Source organism: Megascapheus bottae, chromosome 29 (assembly GCF_031878675.1).
Source record: "Megascapheus bottae isolate mThoBot1 chromosome 29, mThoBot2.hap1, whole genome shotgun sequence".
NCBI classification, from domain to species: Eukaryota; Metazoa; Chordata; class Mammalia; order Rodentia; family Geomyidae; genus Megascapheus; species Megascapheus bottae.
In genome coordinates, this window is record NC_143537.1 from 8,462,940 (window position 1) to 8,487,151 (window position 24,212).

The 24,212-nt window shown below is 45.9% G+C and overlaps 1 protein-coding gene across 1 annotated transcript in view; it reads left to right on the top strand.

Annotated features, from left to right (window-relative positions):
* Positions 1 to 391: 391 nt before the first annotated feature.
* The window catches only part of Gfpt2 (glutamine--fructose-6-phosphate transaminase 2), a 39,055-nt gene continuing 15,234 nt past the window's right edge, over positions 392 to 24,212 (top strand). Inside the window, exons 1-7 of the mRNA XM_090321067.1 lie at positions 392 to 499; positions 12,644 to 12,751; positions 14,481 to 14,579; positions 15,523 to 15,648; positions 20,497 to 20,555; positions 21,249 to 21,383; positions 23,988 to 24,049. Of these exons, the coding sequence (XP_090177193.1) occupies positions 493 to 499; positions 12,644 to 12,751; positions 14,481 to 14,579; positions 15,523 to 15,648; positions 20,497 to 20,555; positions 21,249 to 21,383; positions 23,988 to 24,049 (596 nt within the window). The 5' untranslated portion in view covers positions 392 to 492. The remainder of the gene's footprint in view (positions 500 to 12,643; positions 12,752 to 14,480; positions 14,580 to 15,522; positions 15,649 to 20,496; positions 20,556 to 21,248; positions 21,384 to 23,987; positions 24,050 to 24,212) is intronic.

Here is a 24,212-nt window from a genome sequence, read left to right on the forward strand (position 1 = left end):
TGCATATGTGCAAATGTGTGTGTGTGTGTGCGCTTGTGTATATGCATAGGCATGCGTATACCTGACATTGTGTCAAGCGATTCAGATCATCTCTAACCTCACCAGGACTTTTTTTTTTTTTGGAAGTAAGGAAACTGAGTCACCGAGCCACCAGCGATCAGGGCCCCCCTCCCTATCCCCCCCCGGGAAAGATCCACACCAGTGGATGATGGGGTCTGAATCCCGCCCTGGTATTATAGCCCAGATTCGCGCTTGGCCCCCATCCCCAGCTCGCGCTCTGCTCCTCCCCCCGCCGTTGTCACGACAACCGGGAGCCAATGGGAAAGCGGCAGGAGGGAGGAGGCCCCGCCCCGCCCCACCCCTCTCCGAGGGCCCCGGGCTATAAGGACTTGAGGCCGAGGGCAGGAGGAGCCGAGCTGCTGCTGGAGCGCCAGGCGCGCGCGGAGAACTCGGGGTGCCCGGAGCCAACGGATCCCAGGAGCAGCAGCCGACATGTGCGGTGAGTGTAGCGTGGCGCCCGCGCTCTGCCCCTTCTCCTCGGCGTCTCAGGGCCTCTGCCAGGCTCCGGGGACCGGGCTGGGGTGGGGGGTTGCTGGGCCTGCCTCCTTCCCGCCCCTGCGCGCGCCCCCCTCATCAGAGGTGTCCTGGGCGGCCATTGTGAGAAGACCCCCCCCCACCACACACACACACACTCGGGGTGGGGAGCAGCAATGGGGTCCCCACCCCGTGTCCGGGGCGCCTTTCCTCCACTGCGCCCCGGTCCCTCACAAAGGCGGCCACGCGCGCAAGCCCGCGCGTCCTGGGTGCGGTGGGGGGGTCCCACCCGGGTCTCAGCCCTGCCTCCCCTCGGCAGCCTCCCCGGTGCCCCACAGGGCACTCGGGGCAGCTGTCGGGGCGCCTCCTCCAGCCCTCCCAGCTGAACCACGCGTTCCTGGAAAGGTGGATACCGTGGCGGACCCCGTCGTTGCAGGGAGGAGAGAAGGGAATGGTAGGGAAGCCCTAGAAGAGGGTACCTGGGATGGGGATCCGGGCATCGCAGAGGGGACCCAGGTCCCCCAGGATCTGGGCACCACTCTGGGTATCCGATTATCACGGTGACAGGGAGCTGTCCCTGGCGTGGCGTGGGGTGATGGGGATGGTGGAGTGGGGTGGTGGCCCTGGGCGCACATCACAAGTCCTTACTCTCCTGGCTGGGCCGCCTCCACTGTCTGCCACCCCCCCTTCCCCAAAGCCAGGAACTTCTGCTGGGACAAAAGGTCACTGTGTTTATTTATTATTCCCCCCCATCTTCCTCCCCCCTTCCCCCTTCTCCTTGAGCAGGATTCAGTTACCCACCCCAGCCCCCCTGTGGCTAAAGAACCTGGTGAAACTTAAAAAAAAAAAAAAATGCATGAAAGGTTCTCTGAAGGCTGAGGGCAGCCAGGGTGGGGCGTGCCAGTGGTAAGCCCTGGGCCAAATTCTGTACCGGCCTTGTTTCTCAGGCCAGCAGCTCAGGAAAAAGGAACATCTGACCCAGGAGTTTTTGGCAACAGAGATTCAGCGTTACTCCGGCAGTGTAGGCGTTGTTTTAAATTGCTGAACCCTTCAGTCAAAAATTTTCAAAAAAGAAAGAAAAAAAGAATCTCAGGACTCCCAGGCAAAGGTTAGGACTGGTGGCATGTTTCTAGGGACAGGGCTGAGGCAAAGGTAGCAGTTTTGTCTGTACAGCAAGAGCCTTTCCCATCCCAAAGTCTTGGTGCTTGAGACTGAATGCCAGCCTTGTGAAGGAGACCTTTGAATTGGTGAGCTTTCCTCTCTCTTAGATCCCTCCCCACACACCAACCCTCCATCCTTCTTCCTACTTGCATCAAGCTTTCATTTCTTTCTGAGCTTTGGTGGAATGTGACCCCACTCTCCCAATCACAAGTTCTTTTCTTTCTTTCTTTCTTTCTTTCTTTCTTTCTTTCTTTCTTTCTTTCTTTCTTTCGTACAGGGCCTCAAGGTGAGGCAAGTTCTCTACAGCTCTACCACCTGAGCCATACGCCTAGCTCTTTCTACATTCGTTAATTTTCAGATCTGGTCCTGCCTTCCTGAACAAGACCCTCCTAGTTATACTTCCCTCAGAGCTGCTGTGATAGATACATGCCAACACACACCCAGCTTCTGGCTTGAGACGGGGGTATCAGTAACACTTTGCCTAGGCTGGCCTTGAACCCTGATCATTTACCTCCAGAGTAAAGTGAGACTACAGACATACGCCACAAAGCCTCACCTTTGTGCTGCTCTCTTAAAGGGTTGCACATGAATGATGCCTTTGGAAAAGGTTAAGCTTTCAAAGGTAACTAACCTATATCTTCACATCTTTGAAACCAATGTGTGGTTGAGTGTAGGAAAAAAAAAAAACTCTTGAGGTTGCCAGAGGATGTTCAGGGCTCAGATGCCCATTCAGTGCCAGGATTAAAGAGCATGTGCTATTGGCTACTGCTGTCCTTCCTGACCCCTGGCCCTTAGCAAGGATGCATGCAGAATTCCTGTGGAGGAAAGTTACTCTGTTTCAGTGGAGTGGGCAAAAGTCTCAACTGGGTGCTAAAGTTTTTGCTTCTCCAGTATCCTTTGTACAGAGATGACTGTTCATGGGTTCAGAGAAGAGAGCTGTCACTGGCTAGAATTGAGTATGTGTTCTAGACCATGATCCTTGTATGGATGGCAAATATACATTATTTTCCTTTTGTGGTTCTCTTGGAATGAATTCACTTTGGCTTATGAAAACATAGTCCATTTTCCAGAAAAATTGTAAAGAGATGACCATGCTGTTGGTAGAAGAGTACAGCTAAAATTGTGACGATGCTCCAATAAACATGACTGCTTTGCTTTATATTGAGGAAAACTGAGGCCCAGAGAAGTCTCTAGATACTTGTCTGTACCTGAGCAGGAATTGTCCCTGGGCCATGTTTATTGAAGCAAACACAGGTCTCAGCTCTCCCAGACTCAGATTTATCTCAGGGGTCAAGGCCAAAGGCCGTTCCTTATCAACTAGTTAAGAACCATGCTCAGATGATGTCTTTGCTGCTTCTCCTATGGAAAGCTGGAGTCCAGCAGTAGCTAGTCATCCACAAATTGAACAGATGCCCCTCCAAAAATATAGTGCACTGTCCTTGGGCTTACTCGAGACTAGCACTCTACCACTTGAGCCACAGTACCACTTCCGGCTTTTTCTGTATCCGTGATACTGAGGAATCGAACCCAAGGCTTTGTGCATGTAAGGCAAGCACTCTGCCACTACGTAGAGTATTTGCTTTCAGTAGGATGATTATTCTATTTCCATTTCCTTGTCTCCTTGATCTCCCCTCTCTCCCCCATCCTCCCTTTCTTCTTTATTCCTTCATAAAACCACCAGTGAAGGACTGCATGTGCAGAGGCTCTGTGTTTTCCAGGCCTGGGACTTCAGGCATGAGCTACTGGCGCCCAGCTTTTCAGCCTTATCTATCAGTTTTCCCCAAGTTCTGAGAAACCTATAAATTTTTATAGTATAACAACAGCAAACAGCTCTTCAAAATGGAGACAGATTATTTTTGTATTTAGCAAAAGTATGACAAGGGATTAACCAGAAGTTAATAGCAAGTTGGGAGAAAAATACAAAAGCAATTAAACAATTTCAGCGGACCATCTGCCTCTTTTCTGTTTCAAAAGAAACATTTCTCACTGAAAGAAAAAGCTTTGGCTTCTTTTATAGCCATATTTTGGCAGCTGAGACCTTTAAAAGTTTTCTTTTCTTGCAATAACTATGGGAGAATACAGTACTTCTTGCTTTATTCTTAGGGAAATTCTAACCTCACACAGGCATCAGGAACTTTCTGTTAAAAAGATAGTGTCAGACAGGCACCGGTGGCTCAGGCCTGTAATCCTAGCTACTTAGGAGCCTGAGTTCTGAGGACTGTAGTGTGAATCAGCCAGGGCAGGAAAGTTTGTGAGACCCTTATCTCCAATTAACCACCAAAAAAACAGAGCTATGACTCAGTTGATAGAGCACTAGTCTGGAACAAAAGAAGCTGGGGGGGACAATGCCCAGGCCCTGAATTCAAGCTCCAGTATCTGCATACACATGCAAAAATAGCAGTGCCTTATACAATGTTTACTCCAGAAAGAAGAATGGTACTGTTATCCTGTATATTTATCTGGCAGTAACTTGAACCCAGGGAGTTGGGAGGAGGCCCCAAGCAGGATAAAGCTGGTCCTGGAGAGGCCAAGACCTCTTCCTGCCCCTAAGCTAGGAACTGGATCCTGACCTTAGGGCCCTGTGGGGTTTGTCTCTAAGTACTTGGCTTTGGGACTGCATGTCTATGTGGGCACTTCCCCCTCCCCTCTTGTTTCTTTGTGGGGTGGGGGGCGTTGACAGTAGAAATTGTCCATAAAGTGGTCTGCCCTAGTCTTTTTGGGAGAGAGGACCAAACCTCTGATCTGCTTTGGTGACTTTCACCGATCTGTAGGCTGCCCAAGAGAGCAGATTTGCCATATGAGGGGGGGGGAGAGGGAGAGGTAGAGGGGGAGAGAGGGGAGAGAGAGAGAGAGAGAGAGAGAGAGAGAGAGAGAGAGAGAGAGAGAGAGAGAGAGAGAGAGAGAGAGACAGAGAGAGACAGAGAGAGAGAGACAGAGAGAGAGAGAGAGAGATTTTATGAGCATTCACTGAAGTGCAAACCCAACTTGGCCATGTTGTCTTTTTAAGAGGAAATTCTAAAGTGACCAGGCAGAGAGTAATCCAATTTGAACACCCGATCTAGGTTAGGCTTATGGACTAAAAACATCCGTTTCCTTCAATTCTGAGGTGCAGTAGACAGAAGTAAAGGGGAGCCCCAAGTCCCTCCCTCTCTGGATACCCAATCTCTGCCACCCATCTGTATCCCCTGCTATTCCTCCATCCTTTGGCAATCCACCTGATGCTTAGGACCTGCTCCCCCACACCCCAGCCTTGACCAAAACCAGCCAATAGCATCTCTCCTGTGAACCCAGGACCCTCTGTGAGAGCTGTTTTCCACCCTTTGGCAGCACTCTGTGCTCAGGACCAGGTATCAGTGGTGGGGCCTCAGAGCCTCAGGTGTGTTCTCTAAATCCATGGCATCTGTAGCCTCTTGGAGATGATTAGACAGGATCAGGGGCAGAAGAAGTGAGCACATGGTCCATTTGTCTAGAAGGTGTCCTCATTCCAGATTTAGGATCCTCCTCATGGCTCACAGCAGTAAGGGGAGGAAGTGTGGAGGTGGTGCAGGGAGCAGAATATCTGTCACCCCTGACACCATTCGAGGGGTGGCCCTGTGGGGACCCCAGGCTCAACTATACCCACTTTCCCAGCCTCTTTACCTCTCACACATTCCAAATGTGCCTCTGGATGGCTACACACGATTTGCTAAGGCCCAGCTTTGCCTTTAGTCATCCTCATACATTCATTCATTCACTTGCTCATTCAGTGATTCACTGAGCACCTAATACACTTGGGCTAGTGCCAAGGACGCAGTGATGGATAAGACAGATGTGGGCCTTATCCTTATGAGGACTGCAGTACAGTAGAGAGTCTGGTAAAAGGACCGGGATAGGAAGTGAATGGCTTTAGGACTTTAAAAGGCAGGGAGGGATAAGAAAGGGCATTGCAGAACGACTTGTATTACATCTCATATGTTACCTGGCAACTGAAATGTGCAGAATATGTCAAAGCCACCTTTGTAAAGAGCCAGCCCTTAGGAGCAGTCTGTCCCCAAGCCAACAGGAAGCTGCTTCACACCTCTCAGCCCTCAGCCCCACCACCTGCAAATCCTGACTAGGTCCTCAGGGGCCCAGAGAACCATTTATGGGACAAACTCCACCTGGCTCAAGTCACAGCTCCAATCTCACATCTGGCCTAATCCATGTTTCCCCAGGCGGTCGTGGAAGAAGAGATAATAGTGCCGTGGTATTTAAATTATGTTCATACCCTGTGCACCACAGAGCACACACTGGATTCAACCCCAACAGCATCCTCAGGGGTGGGGGAAGAAGGGGGAAAGCTGCCTGCCTGCTCCACTTTGCTACATGACAAGCACTGTGCGGTGGGCTTTACAGACACCCTAATTTGTCACAGCCACCCTGGTGAGAAGGTGCTTCCTCTGCCACTGTTTATCACAGAAGAAATGGAGACACTGGGACTCGGGGTCCGGGACAGACAGACAGCAAGGGATGGGGGAGGGGAGATGGTTATCTGTCCCTGACTGCAGGCTTCCGCCACCCACCCTGGGTTCTGTGGATCCAACAGGTGTTGTGCCCCCAGATGTCCCCTTCTTGTGCCCTTGTGACAAGCAGGCATAGGAAGGCACAGTCAGATTGGGCTGTCCCAGCTCAGGAGGTGGCACGGCCGGAAGGCAAAGGTGGGAGCAGTGTCTGAGACCCTATAAAGTCAAACCCAAGGAGGGAAGAGTTAGAACATCCCCAAATGGTGCCAGTCCCTGAGGAAGGAGAGCTCTCAAGCCTGCCACTGGCATGGCTGCCCACAGGGGAAATCAGGGTGAGCTAGGGTCATGTGGCAGTGACCATCGTCCATGGTTTGTCCTCGTGGACCCTCCTGTCTTCGTTAGGATGTCCCTCTTTTGATGGGATGGAAGCTTTTTTTTTTTTTACTTAGAACTTTTTGACCCATCCAGGTGGCTGATGTAGTCAGAGTCATGGTAAGATATTGTGATCTTAAAATATTAAGATCTTTGGGTTGGGAGTTTGGCCTAGTGGTAGAGTGCTTGCCTAGCATGCACAAAGACCTGGGTTCAATTCCTTGGTACCACATACATAGACAAAAAAAAAAAAAAAAAGCTGGAAGTGGTGCTCTGGCTCAAGTGGTAGACCACTAGCCTTGAGAAAGTCCAAGGAGAGTGCTCAGGTCATGAGTTCAAGCCCCAGGTCTGGCCAAGAAAAGAGAGAACAAGAGAGCAAGAGAGTGAGAGAACGAGAGAGAGAGAGAGAGAGAGAGAGAGAGATTAAGACCTTACCCAGTAAGAAATTATGCACTAGCTGTGGAGGAAAAAAAAAAGACATTTCTGCCCCATATCCAGTGGACTCTTCAAAATGGCCACTGTCCCATGGGTCTTGTAGATCCTTGCAGAAGTGCATTATCAATGGGTCAATAATTCTAGGATCATGGACACCTAACCCTACAGAAGTTCAAGTCTTCTATATAAAATGGTACCTACGGGGCTGGGAGTTTGGCCTGGTGGTTAAAGTGCTTGCCTAGCATGCATGAAGACCCAGGTTCGATTCCTCGGTACCACATACATAGAAAAAAGCCGGAAGTGGTGCTGAGGCTCAAGTGGTAGAGCTCTAGCCTTGAGAAAGTCCAAGGACAGTGCTCAGGCCCTGAGCTCAAGCCCAGGACTGGCAAAAAAATAAAAAAATAAAAAAATAAATAAAATGGTACCTACATATTACCTGTATATTTTGAATCATCACTGGACTCCTGTATAAGGCCTAATACCTTGCAAATGCTATGTAAATTGTTTTATTGTGTTGCTTAGGGAATACTGACAAGTAAAAACATCTGCACATGCTCAGTTATAGGTACAAGGTTGTTTTTCTTTTTCCTGAATATTTTTGATCTGCAAATTCAATCAACCTTGGGCAGAAAATGTTTGGAAGAAAAAAAAAATCCACAGATTCCAAAAAAGCCTCGCTTGAATTTGCCACGCACTAAGATAATTCTAAATCCAAAAGAAAGAAGTGGCTTGTAGATGTTGTATTGAGGATGATCAGGAGTATACAGATGATGAAAAGACACAGGAGGTCACGTACTCACAAAGCTGAGATTACGAATCATGGTGGGAAGCCAGCCTGGACAGGAAAGTTCTTGAGAATCTCCAGTTAATCAGCAAAAAGCCAGGAGCAATGGCTCAAGTGGTAGAGTGCTAGCCTTGCATGAAAAAGCTAAGGAGCAGTGTGCTCCAGTACTCACGTGCATGTGAGTACACACACACACACACACACACACACACACTCACACACAGAGAGTATGCAGGGGTATAGCTCAGTAGAGCCTGTTTGCCTACCATGCATAAAACTCGGTTCAATTCCCAGCACTGAAAACTAAAAGGATTATTGAGGGATGTGGGATCAAATTTGAATAGTGCATCATTTTATATAAGGGACTTGAATGCCTTTGGATTTCTGGTATCCTCAGGGTATCATGAAACATCTTTGCAGATATAGAGGGAAGACCCTATCTCCAGCTCTCTGTGCAAATCATAGCCTCACACTGCATAATTTCCCCAAGTTCTGCAAGCTGGTTTTTTTTTTTTTCTTTCACTTGCCATAGAGTGGAGACTTCAATCACTTTCCAAGAGCCCCAGCCAGTGATCAGTTGAGGGCTGCTTCTCACTCCTTGCCAGACCTACGGCTGACTCTAGTGTGTCTTTGGCAATCACCCATAGAACTGAGCACTCATCCCTTAATGTGCACAAATGCATCTCTGTAAAGCTATCTGTGGGATACATTTCTAGAAATGCATTAAGCCTGGTTAGCACATATGTACATTTTTAATTTTGAGAGAATGCCAAATCGCCTTTCTAAGGAGGGCTCCCAATTTTAAAACTCTTACTAATTGTTCATCCATGATCTCTTTAGTTTATTGTTTTTTTTGGTTTTTTGTTTTTTGTTTTTTTACTGTTGGTGGGAATGTAAACTAGTATGACCTCTTTGGAAGGTAGCTTGGAGGTGCCTCCAAAAACTACACACAGGACTACCCTATAATTCAGCCATACTACTCTTGGGCATTTCCCCAGGTTATTATAAGTCAAGATACAGTAAAGACTCATGTACCTCTATGAACATTGCTGCACTATTTACAATAGCTGGAAACAGCCCAGATGCCCTACAACACATAAATGAATCTATGAAGTTTGGTATACGTACACAATGGAATTGTACTCATCCATTAGAAAGAATAAGATTATGTCATTTGCAGGGAAATGGATGGACCAAGAGCAAAGTAGGGTAAATCAGGAAAGCCAAGCTCAGAGATACAAATCGCACATGTTTTCTCTCATATGTGGAAGCCAGAACTAAAATATAACTGGACATGAAAAGCTATGCCAGGTGCTAGGCATTCACACACGAACAGGAGGATACTCTTAGGAGAGGAACCCCAGGGTATAACTTCTCTGAACAACTAAAATACTATTTATCAAAATGAAAAAGAATTTTCATGGCAGCCTTAAGTATATGTTATATATGTATACATTCAAATATATACACACACATAAGGAAGAGGTTACAAGAGGGAATACTGACAAGAGAAATTCCTAAGAAAGCAGCTTTGTTTGATTTTATTATCGTTAAAAAATAATAAGAACTGTTGATAATAATTAGCAGTATAAATGCTCTTTTATTTACTCGGGTTCAGTGGAGTACAGCCAAGAAGATGAGCTACGCACAGAGAGAGGCGGTTCTTCATTACTGGGGGAATCACTGAATAGATATTTCATGTTGAAAAATTAGATTTATGCCTTCTTGCGTAAAAGACCCTGGAAAAGACTTCTTTGGCAGTTGCCCCTGTAAGTCAGCTTCCAGCCTCTGCCAGGCCTCCCGGCTGGGTGTGGACACAGCTGGCAGTCCTGAGGACAAGGACCCTTTACTAGTGTCAGCCCAACTGGTGGCTCTCAGCATCCTGCATTTCCCCTGGGAACCTTTATGTTCCCAACTGAAGTGGGGGGATTGCAGAAAACTAGGGAGCTGGATCATGGAGGCCCCTCTTGGAAACCACTCAAATCTTACACATCTTTTCACATTTGGCCGCGCGTTAGCTTTCTCCACCTTTATCTCATTTGCAATGCAGATCTGATCCCCTTTCATAAATGCCTATACAATTCTGGAAGGTTTCTCAGGATGCTAGGAACGTTTAGTTCAGTTTAAAAGACTCCCAAGAGTGATATGCAATATCTTCTATCCCGCTCGTCCATGGAGAGGTGGAGATTGGGGGGTGGGGGTTGTTTGCAGAGCCCCAATGAAATGCCTGAAATGGCGGGTTCATATAACCTTAAAAGTTATTCTGCAATTCAAGGTGGTTGGTTCTTTTCGATCTCAATTAAGCACTGGCTATGATTTGCACGTGTGTGTTGGTACTAGTGCGTGAACACAGGTCCTGAGTATTGTCCCTTAGCTTTTTTTTTTTTTTTTTAAACATTCAAAGCCAGTGCCCTACGGTTCTACTTCTTGCTTTCTGCCAGTTAACTGGAGATAAGAGCCCCTTGGACGTTTCTGTTCTTTCTGTCCAGGCTGGCTTCAAACTGATCCTCAAATCTCAGCTGCCTGAGTATCTAGGATCACAGGCGTGAATGCCCAGTGTTCTTATTTGAGAACTTTTGCTTGGCTGTTTGAAAGCAGTGCTTTATGACTTCCCCTTCATGTATCTGACCCTGCAGCACCACCAGTTTTGCACATTGGTACCATTATTAAATAAAATAAAGAGTTACTTGGACATAAACCCCGTGCTACTGTGATGCTGCTAAGTGACTTCGTGGGAAGGTAGCATAGACCGCAAGAACACACTGGACAAAGGCTGGGTTGTCACCCAGGCCGTATGGACAAAGCGCTCGTTCATATGTCACTCAGACCACCGTGCAGTTTGCAACTTACAAGTTGCTGAAACTCTGGGATTTTCCATTTCATATTTTCAGACCCAGGTGGGAAGCAGGTAACTGACACCTTAGAAATCAAAATTTCAGAGAAGAGAGGATTATCATTGGGAATGATTTCACCTTTTACATTACTGTCTCCCAAAGTTCCACACCCTTTTAGTGGTGAGAACTTAGCCATCTTACCCTGGGTCACTTCTCCATTGCATGCAGAAAAAGTAATGTTGGGGAAATTTTGACCTTACCATAGACGGTGGCAGTGGTCACACAACTCTGGGAACACAGACGAAAAGCCATTGAATTGTATGCATTAAGTGAGATACTATAGAAGCATATTTCTATCTCAAGAAAGTGATTAAAATATTTAGGAAGGATGGGCTGGGAGTTTGGCCTAGTGGTAGAGTGCTTGCCTAGCATGCACGAAGACCCAGGTTCGATTCCTCAGTACCACATACATAGAAAAAAGCCAGAAGTGGTGCTGAGGCTCAAGTGGTAGAGCTCTAGCCTTGAGAAAGTCCAAGGACAGTGCTCAGACCTTGAGTTCAAGCCCAGGATTGGCAAAAAAAAAAAAAAATATTTAGGAAGGTGACTTAAAAAAAAAAAAACTATGTTGGAGGGGAAGAGGTCTTTGTGGTTCAAAATGCAGGGTGTAAAAGTGTGAGCCTCTGGCTCCATCAAGGGTCAGCTGCCCCTGGCAGTGGCAGGCACCTCCTTGGGAGGGAAGAGGCCAACTCTGCCCTGAGGGGAGCACCTGAACTGGATGCACTGGCCTTTGCAGTCACCACCTCTCACCTGACCCGCAGTCAGTGGGGAAGACGAAAATAGCTCACCCTCAAAATTACCCTTGGCCATTTTTTTTCTTTAAAAAAAAAACACCTAGTTGGTCAGAAAGCGCACTGCATATGCTTAAATCTAAGCCTGGTACCTTAATGCACATATATGCAAAAAGACACTGGTGCCTTAGTGCATATGTTTGCATATATACGAAAGATAAATGAGCAGACAGGCAGACAGACAGACAGACAGAGCTGTCCCCTGTGCAGTAATGTAAGAATGGGAATGTAATTGCTATTTAATTTTTATGGCTGTGTGTGTGTTTTTCATTCGGGAGTTAGAGCTGAGCTTTGAGGGGGGCAGGTATTCCAGAGCAGGGATAAGGAGGATGGAAGGCAGGGAGATGATGACCACTTAATGGGTGAGACAAGATCAAGGCTTCATCCTTGCAAATGGGAAGGGAGGAAGTGGACGGCAGAATCCACACAGTGACCTTTGCTTCCTATTTGGGAAAATACTAATTTGAGTTGTAAATTAAAACAATAAATAAATAAAAATCAAATCATCTTGGCTAGCCAGGCAACCCTCCCCTTGACCCTACGAACCCCCCCCCCAGGGACGAAGGGGACACAAGATGGACCGATTCTTGGAGTTGTAAAAGTATGCTGACCTACTGGGCACTAGTAGCTCATGTCTATAATCCTAGCTACTCGGGAGGCTAAGATCTAAGAATCAAGATTTGAAGCCAGTCCAAGCAGACAAATCCAATAGACTCGTAGTTCCATTTAACCAACAGCAACAACAAAATCCCAAAGTGGAGCTGTAGCTTAAGTCGTAGAGCACCAGTCCTTGAGGGGAAAAAAAAAAGCCAAAGGGATAGACTCAGGCCCTGAGTTCAAGACCAGGACCCAAGCAGGTATTTTTACTTTTAGTAGGGATGTGTAATTGGGGTTCGAATCCAGGGCTTGCTAGTCAGGGCTCCAACACTTGAGCCATGCCCTCTGCTTTTTTGTTGTTGCTGTTGTTGTTCAAGGTTAGTCTCGAACCTGGAGCCTCCCACTTACCACCGTAGCTGGGACCATAGCATCTGCCTTATTTATTAAAGTCAGGTCCTGGTAACATTTTTCCCAGTACAACCTAAGCCTTGATCTCCTCGCTCTTCCTCTTTCCTCTGAGTAGCAGGGATTACTGGTCTGAGCTATTGAACCTGACTCCAAATGTTTCCTTCATACGACTTTCTCTTTTTGGAACAGGAATCTTTGCTTACATGAACTACAGAGTTCCCCGGACCAGGAAGGAGATTTTTGAAACCCTCATCAAAGGCTTACAGCGGCTAGAGTACAGAGGTTATGACTCTGCAGGTCAGTGCTACAGGCTAGCTTGTATGTAAGGGATGGTGTTGTGGATGCCTCTCTGCTCCATTTCCTTTGTAGCATTCTGGTGAGTTTGTTTCTTTTGTTTTGTTTTGCTTCTGGTACTTCTTAAGCTTTCCTTTTAACATCAGATTAATACTTGCTCATTAAAGCAATTGGAAGCCGGGCACCAGTGGTTTCCCGCCTGTAATCCTAGCTACTCAGGAAGCTGAGATCTGAGCATCACATTTTGAAGCCAGCCCAGGCAAGAAATTTTGTGAGACTTATCTTCAAATGGAGCTGTGGCTAGTGGCAGGGCACTAGCCTTGAGTGTTAAAGCTCAGGGACAGCATCCAGGCTCAGAGTTCAAGCCTCATGGCCAATCAAAAAAAAATGGAAAATGAAAGAAAAAATAGAGAAAACTGGGGCTGGGAGCATAGCCTAGTAGTAGACAACTTGCCTAGCATGCATGAAGACCAAGATTCAATTCTTCGGTATCACATACATAGAAAAAGACAGAAGTGGTGCTGTGGCTCAAGTGGTAGAGCGCTAGCCTTAAGGAATGCCCATGGATTGTGCTCAGGCCCTGAGTTCAAGTCCCAGGATTGGCAAAAAAAAAAAAAATAGAGAGAAAACTGTTGTTAAACGTTATAGAAAAGAGCCAGTACTGATAGCTCATACCTATAATCCTATCTACTCAGGAGATTGAGAGCTAAAGATCTGAAATTCAAGCCAGCCCAAACAGAAAAGCCCAAGACTTTTTTTTTTCTTTTTCCAGTCCTGTGGCTTAAGCTCAGGGTCTGAACACTGTCCTTGGGCTTTCTCAAGGCTAGCACTCTAACACTTGAGCCACAGCACCACTTCTGGCTTTTTCTATGTATGTGGGGTGCTGAGGAATCGAACCCAGGTCTTCATGCATGCTAGGCAAGCACTTTAACCACTAGGCCAAACTCCCAGCCCCAAGCCCAAGACTCTTATCTCCAACTAACCAGCAAGATACTGAAAGTAGAACTGTGGCTCAAGTGGTAGAGCATCAGCCTTGAGCCAAGGAAAGTACACTGAGGGAAGCCATGAGGCTCTGAGTTCAAGCCCCAGTACCAACACACACACACACACACACACACACACACACACACACACACACACACAAATTGCAATAATGTTTGTGGTTTAACTTTCATGAAGTTCTAGATAGGCAAAACTAGTCTATTGGAACAGGAATGGGAACAGGGTTTGCCTGTTTGGGGGGGTGAGGAGCTGAATGGAAGCAGCCTTTCTGGTACTAGAACTTTCTTTCACACTAGTATCTGCACTAGGAAAACATTGATTCATGCTGTGAAATGTACCTAAATTTAAAACTCCTCATATAGCTGTGTGCTGGTGGCTCACACCTATAATCCTAGCTACTCAGAAGACTGACACTGAGGATCACAATTCAAAACCAGCGCAGGTAGGAGAGTCCTAAGACGGTTTTTTCCAGTTAACCATCTGAAAACCGGAAGTAGAGTTGTAGCTCAAAGTGGTAGAATGCTAGCCTTGAGCAAAACAAAACAAAACATAGCACAAAAACTCAGGGATAGCACCTAGGCTTTGAGTTCAAGCTCCACAACTGACCCAAGTATATACATACATTCATACATACATACATACATACATGCATACATATATGAATAAATGGAAATATGCATGTGAAACAGATGTGTTAAAAGATAACCCTGTTCTCTTGTTTAAACTTCAGGTGTAGCCATCGATGGGAGCAATCATGAAGTCAAAGAAAGACATATCCAGCTTGTCAAGAAGAAGGGGAAAGTCAAGGCTCTGGATGAAGAACTTTACAGTAGGTCAAAAAACGCTCTTTCGGGAAGGAATCCCTGCTGCTCTGACCATTTGGAAATATCTGATGCCAGCAACATTTAAGGAGGAAAGTATCAGCTCCGTGTCAGGGGCCCATTGCTTGCAGTGCCTAAAATCCTAGCTACTCAGTAAGGCTGAGATCTAAGGGTCGAAATTTGAAGCATCCCTGGCAAGGAAGTCTGAGAGCCTCCCAATTAGTCAGCAAAAGACCAGGCTAAAGGCATGGTTCAAGTGGTCAAGCACCAGCTGCAAGCAAGAAAGCTGAGCAAGTGCGAAAGGCCCAGAATTCAAGCCCTTGTACACACACACACACACACACACACACACACACACACACACCAAAGACTAAGGAAAAGGCCATCTTGTAAAACTGTATCATACAGAGGGTGGGGATGGTTTATTTTAAGCATTGGCACATGGTGAATTTTTGCAATTTTCTTTTTTTTTGCCAGTCCTGGGCCTGAGCTCACAGCCTGAGCACTGTCCTTGGACTTTCTCAAGGCTAGAGCTCTACCACTTGAGCCTCAGCACCACTTGCAGCTTTTTTCTATGTATGTGGTACCGAGGAATCGAACCCGAGTCTTCGTGCATGCCAGGCAAGCACTTTAACCACTAGGCCAAACTCCCGGCCCCTATTTTTGCAATTTTTAAAATAGTTGCATGCTTATTTTACATCTCTCTTTTACTTTTTTTTTTTTTTCTGGCAACGGATACTGATTTTCTGCTTATCACAGGCCTGTATCATTTCAAAAGCGGTTTATTTTGGTTCAGAACTGAGTTGGGTTATTAGTAAAAGCTGAGGAAGCATCCTCAAGGAGTGGCTGCTCCCTGCAGGGTTGCTGTGTTTGGAGACATGGGTCTCCATGTCTTGTGTCGATCAGTGCTTCAAAAGTGTGGCAGACTTAATTTTTCTCTCTTTCATGTAGAACAAGACAACATGGACTTAAAAGTGGAGTTTGAGACACACTTTGGCATCGCTCACACACGCTGGGCCACCCATGGGGTCCCCAGTGCAGTCAACAGCCACCCACAGCGCTCAGACAAAGGAAACGGTACGTGGGGGGGAGGGGTGATCTCCTTCATCCCTGTTCCTGCTGGCTTTGCCTCACTTTGAACTACTTTCAGGGATGATCTAACCACAGTGGTGGTGTTTTTGTTTGCTTGTTTTGTCAGCCATGGGGGCTTAAACCCAGGACCTGAGTGCTGTCCCTGAGCTCTGGCCCTACCACTTTAAACTACAGCTCCACTTCCAGTTTTCTAGTGGTTAATTGGAGATAAGAGTCTCATAGACTTTTCCCGACCAGGCTGGCTTTGAACCACAGTCCTCTGATCTCAGCCTCCTGAGTAGCTAGGATTTCAGGCGTTTGCTACCAGTGTGTTTTGTGCCAGGCTACAGTTGACTTTTTTTCTCTACTGCCCTCTTTTCCTAAGATATTGAAATTTCCTTTCCTAAAGCCTTCCAAAGTAGCCTTGGGCCTCAAACCAGAGGCCAACCCCATCTGACCCCTGTGAGTAGCTAACCACCCAGGTATGACACAGGAAAACAACTATAACTTTCCTAAGAGGAATGCAGGCTTTTTGTAACACAGCATGAAAGTGGAGTAGAGAAGTGCATCAGTCCTTTTTGTATCACTGTAACAAAATATCCAAAGCCTGGGTACTTTATACTGAAGAGTACAGGACAGTTCTCAATGCTTTGGTTCTCCTAAAATGACACTCTAACCTTCCCCACCTCCCCATGGGCAAAGACTGGCAGATCTCAGGCTCCCCAGTGACCTCTCATCAGGGGAAGAAGTATACTGGTTGGCTCTCAGGATGTCTGGCCCTCCTAGCAATAGGAAAAGAGAGATTTCTTTTATCTTCCCAGGCCCCTGAAGAGCAGACAGAGTCTAGTATATAATCTGAGACTTCAAGTAGGCCAGGAGGTTACACACTTGGCCACATCTGGGCCGAACAGGAGGGAGGAGTGCCCAGCAAAGAAAACAACTTCTGGTACCCAAGTCTTCTCTTCCACCATATCCCCATATCCCTAGCACAGTCCCAGTGGCTGGGGGCATCGTAGTGACACTTTGCTGTCCATGTGACCTCAAGCCATTCTTTTACCCACAGTGGGTCAGGACCCCAGGGCAGTGTGCAGTGCCGGGCACAAGGGCAGGAACCACCAGCTCTAACAGAAGGTGCCAGGTTGGGATTTCTGCCCCAAAGTTCTTTGAAGGGATTTTCCTGAAGGGATGTCGGTCCATAGGAGCAGAATCTTTCAATGGTGAGACTTTTACTGGGGGTTCTCCTTGGAGTCTAGCCCATGCCTTTGAACTAAATGACATCCCAAAAATGGAGAAGGGCTAGGAGGGAGCCACCCCCATGGGATGTGAGGACTGAGCCAAACCTTAGATCAGATGCTGTAGCTGGTCCCTGGAGCAGAGGTGTTAGCTATGAAAACATTACCAGGACCATGTGTCCTGAGAGGGTCTCAACTCCAGCCCAGCCTCCCACTCACCCATGCTGAACTTCATTAGGGAACCCTCCCTCCCTAATGAACCCTTCTTCATTCCAGCAATTCTGATTGGTATCCCCAAAGCCAGGAGGTTCCAAGGGGATGCACCCCACGCCCAAACTTGGAAACTCATGCTCTGATTCAGGATGAGTCACTGAAAAAAAAGGGAACAACACAGGCAAGATGCGAAAAGGTTCATGATGGGCGGAAGGTGGTGCAGACCTGTAATCCCAGCCCTGAGGAGTCAGAGGCGGGAAGACTCCAAGTCTAAGGTCAACATGGGCTACCCACTGAGATCCTGTGGCAAGACAAACTGCAAAGATTTGTTTAAAAAAAAAAATCCGGGTGTGGTGGGTCAAGAGGTAGGGAAATAGAGTGCTTGCCTAGCATTCATAAAGACCTGGGTTTGATTCCTTGGTATCACATACATAGAAAAAAAAAAGCCAGAAGTGGTGCTAAGGCTCAAGTGGTAGAGCTCTAGCCTTGAGAAAGTCCAAGGACAGTGCTAAGGCCCTGAGCTCAAGCCCAGGACTAGCAAAAAAACCCAACAACAACAACAAAAAACGTTTTGCCTAAGAAAAACTGGAGAGATGAATGCATATAATCAGTTGGTATCCAGCTTGTGGATAACTAGCATGCCAAGAAGAAATCTGAGCCAATAGAACTACTTTTAATTTTTTTTAAATATTATAAAGATGGCATACAGAGGGGTTACAGCGACAGAAGTCAGGTAATGAGTGTATTTCTTTTGGGATATTGTCAACCATTCCCTCGCTCTCTCCCAGTTTTTGCCTCCCATCCCTACCCACAGATTGTACAGTTCATTTTCAGCACAGTGTCCAGTGAATACCACTGCTGTATTTGTTCACGCTTTGTCCTTCTATTTCTGTGCCTCACATTTGCCTCCCAAAAACAGATAAATGAACAAACAGAACAAAAAGAAAAGAAAAACAGCAAAAAAGAAAAAAAAAACCTCTTGTTTCCATCTTCTGGAGTTCATTAGCTAAATATATATATATGTGTGTATAGCATACTCCTGGGATTGAACTCAGGGTCTGGGCTCTGTCCCTGAGCCTCTTTGTGCTCAAAGTAGCACTCTACCATTTGAGCCACAGTTTTACTTCCAGCTTTTTCTGAGTAGTTTATTGGTGATAAGACTCTCACAGATATTTCTGCCTAGGCTGGATTCAAACCATGGTCCTCAGGTCTGAGTAGCTAGAATGACAGACATGAGCCACCAGCTTCAATAAATATTATTTTATAGGATCATTTGCACATATGCATTGTGCCTTTCTCTTCCAATCCTAAACAAATGGAACTATTTTTAAAACTGCCTAAAATTGCAGAAGATCGCAACTGTGGTTAGTATTCCTGCTGACAATGAGCTTTCCCTTTTCTTAATTTTTTTTTTTTTTTTTTTTTTGCCAGTCCTGGGCTTGAGCTCAGGGCCTGAGCACTGTCCTTGGACTTTCTCAAGGCTAGAGCTCTACCACTTGAGCCTCAGCACCACTTCTGGCTTTTTTCTATGTATGTGGTACCGAGGAATCAAACCCGGGTCTTCATGCATGCTAGGCAAGCACTTTAACCACTAGGCCAAACTCCCGGCCATCCCTTTTCTTAATTTTTTTAAACTAAGTTTTCTTTTGACTGGCACATAAAAATATAAAAGTTGAGGGGCCGAGAGTTTAGCCTAGTAGTAGAGTGCTTGCCTAACATGCATGAAGACCCAGGTTCGATTCTTCAGTACCACATACATAGAAAAAAGCCAGAAGTAGTGCTGAGGCTCAAGTGGTAGAGCTCTAGCCTTGAGAAAGCCCAAGTTCGGTGCTCAGGCCCTGAGCTCAAGCCCAGGACTGGAAGATAAAAAATAAAAAAAATATAAAAGTTGAGCCAGGCACAGTGGCTCACATCTGTAATCCTAGCTACTCAGGAGACTGAAATCTGAGGATCATGGTTCAAAGCCAGCACTAAAAAGTCTGAGACTCTTATCTCCAATTAGTCACCAAAAAAACCAAAAGTGGCGCTGTGGCTCAAGGGGTAGGGCAGTAGCCTTGAACTGAAGAGTTCAGGGACAATTCCCAGGCTCAGGGTTCAAGTCCCATGACCAAAAAAAAAAAAAAAAAAAATTCAACCAAACAAGCCATATATATTTATGTAATATGTTGATATATGGACTCATGGAGTAGCATTTACATTACAGGCTTTCCTTATTCAAGGCCACTTATTTATTATGCATAAAAAATACTGAGAGGATAGGGAGGTATGGTAGTTCGCATCTGTAATCTCAGCTACTCGGGAAGTAGGTATCAGGAGGATCAGGATTCAAGGTCAACCTGAGTAAGAAATTAGCGAGGCCCTCCTCCCCTCCTCCCATTCCAATCAGTGAAGATAAACTTGGTGGTACACACCTATAATCCTAGCTATCTGGAAAGCATAGATAGAACTACAGTCCAAGCCTTGAGCTCCTACTTGAAATGTAGAATGAAAAAGGGCTGACGGTGTGTCTCTAGTTATGGAGAATCTGAATAATAACCTCGAGACCGTGCATGCAAACTTCAGTACCAAGAAAAGGAAAAGAAAAAGAATAGGAAGTTATAGTAGATATAAAGGGAAACCAATATCATAAAGGAGACATCTCTCCTAAACTGAAGGTTAACTTGAATTGGAGCTACAAAGAGTCTCTGAAAGCTGAGTGCTGGTAGCTCACTCCTGTAATCCTAGCTGAGATCTGAGGATCACAGTTCAAAGCCAGCCCTGGCAAGAAAGCCTGTGAGACTTATCTCCAACTGAAAGAAAACCAAAAGTGGTGCTGTAGCTCAAAGGGGTAGAGCACTCACTAGCTTTGAGCAAAAAGAACTCAGGGCAATCAGGCCCTGGGTTCAAGCCCCTTGATCACCCTTCCCCTCCCCCCACACACAAAATATCTCCTGTATTTATACAGGACAGCTAATAGCCTGGACACAGTTTCAGATAAAGTTAAGATCTCTAGGGCAGCAAAAGCCATATGTTTCTACCCTCGCTTGAAGATCCACTGCCTGCCTGTAAACCCAGCCCTTAAGAGGCTAGAGCAAAAGAAATGTGAATTAAAGTTCAAAGGTAGCACCCACCATTATTTCTGGAAAACTGATTACCTCGCCCAGGACTTAGATCCCTAGGCCTAGGAGATAAGAACAATAGATCACCAGGAAGAGCTCTGGTTATGGGAAGATAGAGGGGCACCTCCTGGGGTAAGATTGTACTAGTTCTAGTCTCGCCTCAGATGGAGCTTGCTGAACTGAAGTCTCTGTAGGAGGATTTGCCAAGAGTTTTCAAGCTATGGACATTTTCCCCCCACTTTGGATCAGACCCAAACTTCATTTCTCTCTTCTGACCAACCCCCCCACCTTGTTTTTTCTTTTTCTTTCAGAATTCGTTGTCATTCACAATGGCATCATCACAAATTACAAAGACCTGAGGAAATTTTTGGTAAGATGAAACAAAATTTTCCAGTAGTATAGTTTGTTCCTCAGAAGCTTCTCAATGAGTTCATCTCCCTCGAAAACAAACAAACAAACACAAAAACAAAACAAGCAGGAAGGAGATGAGATCTACGAGAGTTAAGTAAACTTAAGTCACAACACTGACCAAGAATCTCAGTCCCCACCGAACCACCCCAGGCCCAAATCTTGTTTGGGAACATAGCGTATAAAGTATTAGTGCTGGATCCCGGTGGATTCACAGAATTAACCAAATCAAACAAAAGATGGAATTGGTGTTATGTAACACATGGATTCACATGTCCAATGGAATGTAGGCCAGAAAGCCAAACAGTGAGTGCCCACAGAATGGAAAGGGTTGTACATTATAGGTCAGGATATGTGTAGATTTGACTCAACCTATTTTTTTTTAAATCATTTCCACTGCTGTGATTTTGCAAGGTCCAGATTAATGCCAAAGGCAAGTTTCTGAGGAGGGACAATCATACAGAATACAGAGATGACTCAGAGGTGTTTGGCAGTGTGATTTTGGCAGAGATTTTTTTTTTTCTTTTGGTCCCTTCCCAGTTTTTCTTGTTCTCGCCTTACGTCAAATCAGAAGGGACTAGAAGAAACTAGCCAGGCCAGCATTGCACAATGACCATTATCTGTCACCCCCATGTCCAACCTTTTCTGATTCCAGGAAAGCAAAGGCTATGAGTTTGAGTCAGAAACAGACACAGAGACCATCGCCAAATTGATTAAATATGTATTCGACAACAGAGAAACGGAGGACATTACGTTTTCTACACTGGTCGAGAGAGTCATACAGCAATTGGTGAGCTGAAAATCCCAACTGTCTAAATTAGTCATATATAAATGTGTGTGTGTGTGTGTGTGTGTATGTGTGTGTGTGTCTCAAGCCCAGCACCGGGGGCTCACGCTGGTAATTCTAGCTACTCAGAAGGCTGAGATATGAGAATCACAGTTCAAAGCCAGCCCAGGCACTAAAGTCTGAGAGACTCTCCAATAAACCATCAGAAAACTGGAAGTGGCATAATGGTAGAGTGGTAGCCTTGAGCTAAAGAACTCAGGGACAGCACCCAGGCCCAGAGTTCAAGCCCCATAACAGACAAAAAAAAAGATCAAGTGTTATTATGTAAATTGGTACATCATACTGAAGGTGGAAGATGATGTGCTAAGGGACTACATCTCTGTGGCACTGAGAAGGGAGGGAGGGAGGGAGAAAGATGGAAGGAAGAGGAAAGACTGGAAAAAGAAGACAGAAATAGGTGTCAGCAGATGCAGATTTCTGAGGTGATTCATTGTGAAAGGGCACAGAGCACCTCCTACTGGGGCAGGAAATGGTTGAAGTTCCAGAGAGGATTGTGTTTTCCTGATAAAATTGCTCAGAGAACACCTGCAGGCTCCCATCCCTTGTGTAACATCAGGGAACTGGTTCCAGGAAAGAGAGTGAGAGAAATCAGCGTGATCCCAAAGAGCTGAAGCCAAGAAGTAAAGTCCCTCCATCACAGGGGAGACCAGCAAGAGGACCATCCAAGGGGAAGCTCCCCCTCCTCTGAGGAAGACCTGGAGCAGCTAGACCAAGGGCCCCCATAGGATAAGGAGAGGTAGAGGATGAGAAGGGTCCACATATCCCAGATCCCACCCTCCTGGGTATTAGGCCATCTAAAAGCTCCTTCAAGCACCCTGGAAAGAGCATTCAAGGACCTGAAACCAGGACATGCCAGATCAGAGGCTGTTTGGAGCTTACTATGATTTAAACTATATTATCCTGCAGTGGACATTTTCAATCTACTGTCAAAACTCTTTGTGCCATGTCTCATTCTGAAGGGGTTATGTAATTAGAGGACATACGTTTAAATAAAAGTGCATGCCTCTTTCAATGTTGTCCCTCCATACATCAAGGAATTGGCTCCAGGATCCTTTCTGATGCCCAAATCCGTGATGTTCACGTCTCATAAAAATGATATTGGAAGTCTGGCATCAGGGACTCATAGTGCCTGTAATCCTCGCTACTCAGGAGGTCGTGATCTGAGGATCACAGTTCTAAGCCAGCCTGGAAAATTTGGAGGCTTTCATTTCCAAGTAACCACCAAAAAACCAGAAGCAGAGGCATGGCTCAGTGGCAGAGCACCCAGCTCTACCAAAACAAAACAAAACAACAAAAAAAATGTGAGCAAGAGTTCAAGATCCTGAGTTCATGCCTCAGTACTGGCACAAACTTCATATACTGCCCTCAAATATTCTCCTGTATACTTTATATCATTCCTAGATTATCTATAATTTCTAGTATAAGTTCTATATAAGTAGCATAAGGGACAATGACAAGAGAGATAAAAAATCTTTGCATGTGTAATATGAGCGTGAGTACTATTGGCCTAACAACAGCTAGAGTACATTTTCCAGGAAAAAAAAATTACAGGATTCAAATTCAAGGCCTTAACACATGCTAGATGAAACTCTATCACTGAGCCACATATCTCTAGACCCATTCAATTATGTTTTGTGTGTGTGTGTATGTGTGTGTGTGTGTGTGTGTGTGTGTGTGTGTGTGTGTGTGTGTGTGTGTGTGTGTGTGTGTGTGGCAGGGGAGATAACTGGGTCTTGAACTCATGATGTAGGCATTGTCCCTTGACCTTTTCACTCCAGGGTAGTGTTCTACCACTTGAACCACAGCTCCACTTCTGGCTTTTTTTTGGTGAGTAATTGGAGATAAGAGTCTCACAGACTTTTCCATCAGGGCTGGCTGCAAACCTCAATCCTCAGAGCTCAGCCTCTTTAGTAACTAGGATTACAGGCATAAACTACCAGTGCCCGCCTCTAAATCAGGTTTTGCAGAAACCAATGAGCTGCTGCACAGGCATAGCATATAAACAATAACGGTAATAACCTAGACTTTCTTGGATTGTCTCATCATGAAGTCAGAAGGTAGAAGTATTCTCATCTCGGTTCACAGATGATGTGATTGCCCAGGTTAAAGGATGGAATTCAGCTAAGTGCAGTTCTTAATGGGCCTCCATCTTACATCTGCTCCCTAAATTGGTCCCTTCCTTGAGGCCCACAGTATGGGGCACGTCAAGCCTCATTCTCATTTCCTGATCTAATTGTAACAGGTCACTCAGCTCACCCCAGTTCTGGTCATCTTCAATTAGAGTTCCTTGCCAATCCAGCCAGGCTTATGTTGTCCATGATAAGATTCACAAGTTCTGGACTTTGGTGCTTTTGATGGTATTTTGTTTGGCTGGCTTTTCTGACCTCAGCCTAAGCAAGCTGCCTCTGCACTCAGTCTTCCAACTGAATCCAGGACTGCTTTCTATCAACAGTGGCCAAGGGGAGACCTGGCCAGAACTGCCAGCAGCAGCAGCAGCTTAGCTAACCAGATGGAGCTGTCCTTTACATTCTTTTCCTGTGTTTATAGGAGGGCGCATTTGCATTGGTTTTCAAGAGTATCCACTACCCTGGAGAAGCTGTTGCCACAAGGTGAGGCCAAATGCATCAAGACTTCCACTAATAAATAAATTATTTAGCTTGAGGGCCCAGCCTGCTCTAGGATTTTTGGCAAACCAGAAAGTGCTTGCTTGTTGAAATGACAAAAGCACTTTTTGCTCATAATAGCCTTACTCTCTCTACAACTAGAGGTATA